General features: G+C 50.2%; 1 protein-coding gene across 1 annotated transcript in view; it reads right to left on the minus strand.

The window, feature by feature from the left end:
• LOC108239385 (mitogen-activated protein kinase kinase kinase 11) overlaps window positions 1–8,187 on the minus strand; it is a gene marked incomplete in the record, with an annotated part of 54,833 nt that overhangs the window by 8,082 nt on the left and 38,564 nt on the right. Inside the window, 5 exon segments of the mRNA XM_025007201.2 lie at window positions 1–176; window positions 3,764–3,907; window positions 4,632–5,273; window positions 5,362–5,474; window positions 5,543–5,714. Of these exon segments, the coding sequence (XP_024862969.1) occupies window positions 1–176; window positions 3,764–3,907; window positions 4,632–5,273; window positions 5,362–5,474; window positions 5,543–5,714 (1,247 nt within the window).

Genomic DNA, 8,187 nt, shown 5'->3' on the forward strand with positions numbered 1-8,187 from the left:
GCCACCCGCCGAGATGAAGCTCCAGGGGTCGATGCGGGGGCGGATGGGGGACGGGCGGGGCCGGGGAATGACGCTGACCTCCAGGCAGGGGGGTTTGGGGCTCCAGAGGGCAGCGTAGGGCACCAGAGCCTTGTCGTCCGAGTCCTGCGTGTCCTGGCACAGGGGCAGGTCCAAAACTGGAGACAAGAGCACATCAGAGTTAGAGGGGGGGGCTTCTGTGTTAAAGAGAGCTGTGACATCAGTCAGAGCAGAGTGTGGAGGAAAGGGCAGGGTGTCGTGTTGGAGAAAAAGCTGTTTTATATGCCTGACAAAGGATAGATTTTTTTTTTTAAAAAAGGACCCTAGTTGGACCAAACGTCTGCCCTCAGCTCCATATTCTGGGCCCCGTCACTGATGTCACAGCTAACAGATTAGCTTCTCAGTTGTCTCAGAATTAAACTCCGTTTCTCCAAACTGAGGCTGCTCAAAACGCCACCTCCAGCAGGTAAGATACTGACTGTTCCTAACGTCTCCATCAAAGATCTGAACCATCTGTTTAACAGAGAAACAGCGTTCATCCTTTCATTTTAAAGCTGATTTAATTGTCATTCTGCAAACGGCTTCCCAACCAGGGTCACACTTCCTGGGAGCTGATCTGAATGCAGCCCTCGCGCAGCGTTCCGCGTAAACCCACGAGCCTCGATGCGGCGAAACGGATCAAAACAGGAGCATGAAAGTGACATGTTATTCGGCTAAAAGAAATGGGACAATTACGGCGGCAGAATGTTGATGTAATTAGTCTAAATTAAGTGCAGCACAGTGCCGTGGAAGTGGCTGACAGAGTTGCTATGGCGGTAGACAAAGCATAAACTAACGCTGACAAGAACATTAAACTCCGAATAAATTGCCTTGAATGAACATTTTTTTTTTTTTTTTTCGCTGTTGGCAGATGTGACGTGTCTGCCAAATGGCATTACTGAGCCGAGCAGCCAGTCTGCTGACGGGGGAGCAGAAACCCTCCGCGTTCAGACGCTGACAGCGCCCGAGCCTGATTAAAGGCCTGGCACTGCTCGGAGGAATGCTTATTGCCCGCTTTTGGTTTCTGCTCCCATTTTTCACGAGCTGAACTCAGCGCTCTAAGACTTTTTCTCTGGACACAGTCGTTCTTTGTGTCTCAAATATTGTTCCCAAATGAGTGTGAATCTGTGCAAGGACTGGGATGTTCTCAGCTTCCAGGAATTGTTACAGATCCTTAGAATGGGGTGGCGCCTTATCAGGCTGCAACATGAGGTGATGGTTGTGGATGAACGGCCCAACAATGGGCCTCAGGATCTCGTCACGGTATCTCTGCGTGTTCAAACTGCCATCGATAAAATGCACCTGTGTTTTTTATCCATAACATACGCCTGCCCGTACCATAACCCCGCCGCCACCGTGGGCCACTCCAGTCTCATCGCTGACATCACGCAGGCAGCCATCTGCCCTGTGCAGAGAAAACCGGGATTCTTCCATGAAGAGAACGCCATCAAATGTCAGCGTTTGCCCGCTCCTGTCGAACTGCAGTCGGGCGGAGACCCCGACGAGGACGGCGAGCACGCAGACGGTCTCTGACGGCCGGTCTCAGGCCATCTTGGAGGTGAAGGCGCTGGACGCTGGTGTGGCTACACGTGGTGGAGAAATGACCGTTCACTTCAGGGGCTCCAGCTCTGGGGGACATTCCTGCAGTCAGCATGCTAACTGCACGCTACCTGAAAACCTGGGACATCTGTGGCCTCGTGCTGTGGGATAAAAGTGGTCTTTTCTTGTGACCGGCCTCAGGCACATCTGGGCACTAATCATGCTGTCTCGGCTCACTAAATAGATTCACACTCATTTGGGAACAATATTTGAGAGACAAAGAACGACTGTGTCCAGAGAAAAAGTCTCGTGAAAAATGGGAGCGTTTGGGTTTGTATTTAGTGTAAGTTTGTTGCTGTTGATGAGCTGCCGTGGGGATCCTGAACAGACGTACGTTCAGTACTTCAGGGAGGTTTCAGAAACGTTCATTCCTCAGATATTTTGGCGACAGACAGACAGGCGGACATGTTCGGCTGAAGCACTCATCGGTTATCGATGGCCCGGCGTTCGGTGTTTGGGCTGAGGCTGTGTGAGGCGTTCTGTGGGGAAACGTTCCCAGGAGGAGCTCGCTCCCAAAACAACGGTTACAGCTGGGAACAGAGCCAGAGCCTTCGAAGGATTGTTGAATAACCTTCGGGGTAAAACATCGTGAAGCAACATGACTTGTACGAAGAGAACAAGTGACATTTTATACCATTTCCTGTGTCCTCTGTGCTCACGGAGCTTAATCCAGACTCAGCGATGAGCTTCACGCAAACCTAACCAAACACCAGAGGCGAAACAAACCGAGCGATAACGCTTTTGTCTGTCTGGCTGTTAGCAAAATATCTTGTGAACCCCTGGATGGATTTGAATGAAACTCTCAGATAGTAATCGCTGGATGTACCTCTACAACTGATTACTGTTTGGAGTCAGTTCGATTCAAGATGGCTGCCACAGCTAATCAAATTCAGCAAACACATAAATGAATGTAACTCAGTCGGTTTTAGAGATACTGAGCTACGATTTGGTGTGGTAGTAGCTGAGACTGATCCCCAACACGCACTCTAAGTGCTAACAGATCACACAAGATCTTCGTTTAATACATTGACATTAACTACTGCAGTAAACCTTGTCTGTCTGTTGGCAAAATATCTCACGAACCACTGAAGAGATTTTAATGAAACTCTCAGAAAGTAATGACAGGATGTACCTCTGCAGCTGATTACCTTTTAGTCGAGTCAATTTAAGATGGCTGCCACACTAATCGACCTTAACCAAAGCAGCAATAGCTACAATTCAGTTGATTTTATAGCTAAGTTGAAATTTTTTGAAAATGGTTTACAACAGACGCTGAGTGTTGACAGACCCCGTGACTTGTGTGGGATCATGTATAATGTTGTTTTTGTTTTTAAGGTTTGACCAAAAATGCGTATAACTCATTTCTCATAAAGAAGATGATGTTAGTTTTAAAACTCTGGCATGAATGGTGGTGGGCGATATGCATTCCCTCCTGCCCGACAAAAACAAAAAAGGGAAAAGGGAAAGTGTTCATTCTGCGAGAGCCGTGAAGGAACGGCGTGGCGCCGAGGAGGTCAGAGCTGGACTGTCTGTGGGCGGAGTCTCAGCCAGGACAACATTAACCAATCAGAGCCTGGGCCTGGGGAAGAGGAGGCAGAACATTCTGTCAGGACTGAGGAAGGTCACCTGCTGTTTACGAGCAAAGAAACATAACAACCATTTTAGATTAATGTCTACTTTGATGTGTGTCAACATCTTAAATGTTGTTTTTCTTGGTTAAGAAGTTGAATCGTCACAGTTGTTGGAATGACGGATTGCTTTCTTAACAAGCATTAAAACTCCAGCTGTGTGTGGACCTTAGCCTTCTCCTGTGGTGGATCTGATCAGAGGTCAGGCTGTAGGTGTAGGAGTACCTGGACGTACAGGAGCCATGCAGCGTGCGTCACAGGGTCATGTGATCCACGTCTGGTTGATCGGGAAAGTTGGCTCTTCCCTGTTAAAACCTAAAGAGCGTCCACACAGTTGTGTCCTGCTCTGCAGTCGGCCGTGCAACATTCTACTGTAGGAAAAGACGGCAGCAGAGCTCCTAGAGCGCCCCCCTCTCTTGTTGCCTGGGTAACGTGTCTCTCGAACCGTCTGACAGATTATCCGCTGTCTGGGAGCTCACCGAGGTTCGATGACGAGCCGCAGTCCGGTCTGACGCTCGTGTGTCTCATCCTCGCCTCCGTCTGAGAATATCTACACCAGCGGTCCCCGACCTTCTTAGCTCCACGGACCGGTTCATTATCAGGCAGTATTTTCACGGACCGGCCTTTAAAGGTGTGGCAGATAAATACAACAAAATAAAATGACCGGCATGAAAACAGGATTTTTTTTTTAAAAAAAACATAAGAAACGTAAAACCAACGTGTCCTCGCAGCTTTGTTAGCTGCGTTATCAACATGAATAACAGCCTCTCCTCCCTCTGATGTTCTCTGTGTTTAAACACGCCCCTTCAAAATAAGATGCACCACAAATATAAAGAGCACAAAGAATCCAACTCACCATAACGCTGAATCAGTGGGAGCCCTGTGCCTGTTTCTCAGTAACCAGACCGTCCCATCTAGGGCTTCCAGAGACGTTTGTTTTTTACTCGTTTAGCTGCTTGTATGTTTGTTTTTAGTGGTAACAGATCACGAGACCTAGATAAGCGTTCTGACACGCATCAAGAGTGAGTCAGAGACGGATGGAGTGGAGAGAATCCCGTCGTTTTTTAAAATAAATGTCGTTTGGACTCGGAAAATAAAAAGACAGAAACTGTAAGTTAATTATTCTTTCTCTGCGGCCCGGTACCAAATGACCCAGGGACTGGTACCAGTCCGCGGCCCGGGGGTTGGGGACCTCTGATCTACACAACCAACCATGAGTAATAACACGCAGCTGAACGCAACACGCCGCAGGTTTCTGGCGGAACGAACCGTCATGGCGGCGGCGCTGCGCGGGTCCTACAGACCCTCGGCCCCCTCAGGCCGACTCGAGCAGAAAAGCAGACCAACCTAGCTGAGAAGCGTGCAGGCCTTGGCTGGACCTCCTCCTCCGCTCTGCTCTGTGTTCCAGGCCCTCGAAGCTCAGCTCCCCGTTGCTGGAACCCGAGCTGGCGGTCCACTCCCCCGGGCTGGCCCTGCCCTGGCGCTGCGGCGTCCTGGGGCTCGGCGGGCTGTGGTGCGTCTGCGTCTGCGGCGTCCGGGGCCCGGACCTCTCTCGGGGGTTGGGCGGAGGCGGCGTCAGCGTCAGCGGTTTCAGCAGCAGGGGTTTCAGCCCCTGGTACTGCGAAACCAGATCCAGAACCGACCTGGGGAGCGGCTCCGAGGTGGAGAAGGTGATGAGGTCATCCACCGTCGGGGGGTCCGTTATTAGGGGCTTGGGGTGGGAGATCTCCAGCTCAAAGCAGGTGCGGTCCTCTAAGGAAGGGGGGTTAGTTCGAGGGGGCACCCTGGGGGGGATCTCCAGACCCCGACCCAGTCCTATGGAAGCCAAGATGGAGCCGGTGCCCAGCAGAGCCCGGTGCGTGTTCTTTATCGCGCCGCCGAAGGAGCCCCTCTCAGGCATGGGGGAGCTGGCTGGGGAGTAGCCCCCTTCCTCACTGCCCGAGTCCCCCTGAGAGGGGGGGAGCCGAAGACTGTCCTTCACCGAGGAGCCTGCAGAGAGACACAAGGACGCATTTCTTATTCACTCAGCTTCCACTCATAGCCCAGACGCCCGTCAACGGGCGGAGCGGCGACGTACCGTTCTGAGCAGCGGGCGGGGTCGGCGTGGTGGGCCGGTACTCCTCAAAGTCGTCCCTGGACTCCCCGTTCTCATTGCTGTCGGACTCCAGGAGCTTGGCCCTCATGGACAGGCTGAAAGGAAGACCGAGCAGTGAGAGCCGAGTCTCAACCCTGGGAAAGCTCAAACCATCCGGGCCTACCTGCTCTCCTGGGGACTGAGTCGCAGGACCTTGGGGCTTTTGGGGCTCTTCGGGCTCTGGGGCCTCCAGTGGGGGTTCAGCCTCAGGTCCCCGTTTGAGTGCTTGAGAGAGGGGGTCTCTATGGGCCGAACTGGGCTGAGACCGAACGCCCTGCTGCTGTCACTGGGACTGACTGCGGGGAGAAGACGGGATGAAATCAGCAAAAACTGTCGTCCGACGCTTTTACCAGCAGATCACCATCATCACCACCCCACCCCCCAGTTACAGAGAGATGGGGGTCCCAATTAGCTCCGAAGCTGATGGCGTGGGCGCGCGAGGAGAGGGGGAGCCCAGCGTCGCCGTGGAGACGCAGAGCTCGGGAGAAAAGTGGAGATTGCACCTGCCGAGTTCTGCCAACACCTGCCTGCGTTGCTGCGAAGGCGAAGCGTGCGAACAGCGTTAAGTCACATGCAGGCTGTGTACGTCAGACTCCCTGCAACATCTCACAACTTCCTGTCACGGCTTCACCGAGCTTCTGGATTCTTCTCTCGCAGTAATCGTCACGGCACATTTTTGTGTTTCAGCAAAAAAAAAAAAAACACCGAAAAGCGGTTCTACTGATTGAAGCTTTTAAAAAAAAGTGGTCCTTACAGAACAAAGATCCTCAAAAAGCATCTTCTTTTTTCTCTTATAGAATCTGGCCTGTACCTGATTGGATTTTTGGATTTTTGGGCACAACACTTTAGGAATAATAAGCTGCTGTAATGACTTCCTGTTCTGACTGGAACTTTACAGCCAATCAGAGCGACTCCTCAGCTTCAGATCCAGGAAGTTAAACTCAGAGCTGGATTCATTTAGACCCGTTCTGATGATTGGTTTCTGACAAGAAATTGGTAACCAGTAGACGGGTTTTAAAAACTCAAATTGTCTTTTAAAAGATTTATCTTATGGGATCAGAATATGTTGTGTTGGACGAGGTTAGAAAACAATCAGGTGGCCTTGCTAAACTCAGCTGGGTACAAAAACTAAACTAAACTAAAACCACATCCATCTTTTACATATAAATCTAAAAAAGCACTCAGCTTATTTTAACAGACTTCTTACATTAAAACGGGTGTATTTTAGAAAATAAAAAGGGAAACTAAGTATAGAAACACCCCCACCAACAAAAGAAAAAAAAAAAAAAAAAAAACATTAAGACCAAAAATATGACCAGGAAACTCCATATTTTACCAAACCCGGAATGCTAAAGCCTAAATTTGACATATTTTAGTGAAGTTTGTGAGACTTCTGTCCCCCCCCCCTCATCCTCCCAGCCCCCCCTACATGTGCAGCTGGGCGGAGGCTCAGGCCATCAGGTAGAACTCGTGTTGCTGTTTGTTCCTTCGCTGCGCGCGAACTGTGTTCTACGCAGGCCAGCGGGGACTTCAGGAGACAAAAAACTAACTAGAACTCAGTCGGTTTTACAGATACGGAGCTAAAACCTGGTGCTGTGAGAGCTTAGAGCCCCCCCCCAACACACTCCGAGCACCAACAGATGGCAGGAAGGTTTTGTTTAAAACTTTGGCACGAAATGCTTCTTTTATTCAAGCTTTCCCATTTTTTCTTTTTTTTCAAGTCGACTGAACGGGATGTTTTTTCGAGTCAGGAGTCGTGCTCGTAAAGCTCTACCTGCGTCTCAGAGGACGCCTACGTCCATGTTGGAGGATTCCTGTCCCCGCACCAGCAGGAGGGAGAAGCGGAATCCGACTAATAAAGCAGAGCAGAAAGAATCAATGCGATCCTGGCCCGCGAGGCAGGAAAACAGAACTAAACTTACGGCCCGAACCCTCAGACGCTGCTAACACAGATCACGCTGGCAGTCTGCTGAGTTGCAGAAGATGCTAACTAAAACAAGCCTCGACTCCATTAATTCTATAAAACAAAAAAACAAAACGGGTTGGTTTGAGTTCCTTGTTATCTAATTTGTCCAAAAAAAAATGAGACAATGAAATGGAGCTCAGTAGACTAATGCAAATCACTCGGGCTGTTCTCGAGACAAATCTCTTCTTTGGACCCCGGAGATAAATCACCGCTCGCTACGAAGAGGGCGAGCATAAATAAGCACTAAACACATTTTAATGACAGCCACACACGGCTTGCTGACTTCCATTAGAGAGAGTCATTTGGAAATTTAAAAAAAAACAAGCCAGCCCACTGCCTAATGAATAAATGAAGCTGGCAGATGTTTTACGTTTATCTGCCACTTCTGCAAATACAGTATTTTTTGCTTCTGCATTAAAAAAAATCCCTTTTATTGCCTGCTTGTTGCACCACAGTTTGATGGTTTCATTAGAAAGCTCTGTGACACTGTGGCAGGAGAATCCTTCAGCAACGATGGCAGGACGTCGCTGTGACAGCAGAGGACTGTAAACCTCTGCAGCTGCTGCAACCCGTCTTAGCCTCCGCTTACGGGGAACTGAAACCCCCCACCCCCCACCCTATTTGTGATTCCAGCCGCACTGTGGCTGCTGCATGCATGTAAAAGCAGCTCTGCCTGTAAGAGGTGGAGAGGAACAAAGTGGCTGAATGGCTCCCTCTGCTGCCGAGTCAAGTGAACTGCAAACAGGAGGAGCGGAGGAAGACTCCAGTGGGCGGGGGTGGTGGTGGTGGTGGTGGTGGTGGTG

This window comes from Kryptolebias marmoratus, linkage group LG7, assembly GCF_001649575.2.
Source record: "Kryptolebias marmoratus isolate JLee-2015 linkage group LG7, ASM164957v2, whole genome shotgun sequence".
NCBI lineage: Eukaryota > Metazoa > Chordata > Actinopteri > Cyprinodontiformes > Rivulidae > Kryptolebias > Kryptolebias marmoratus.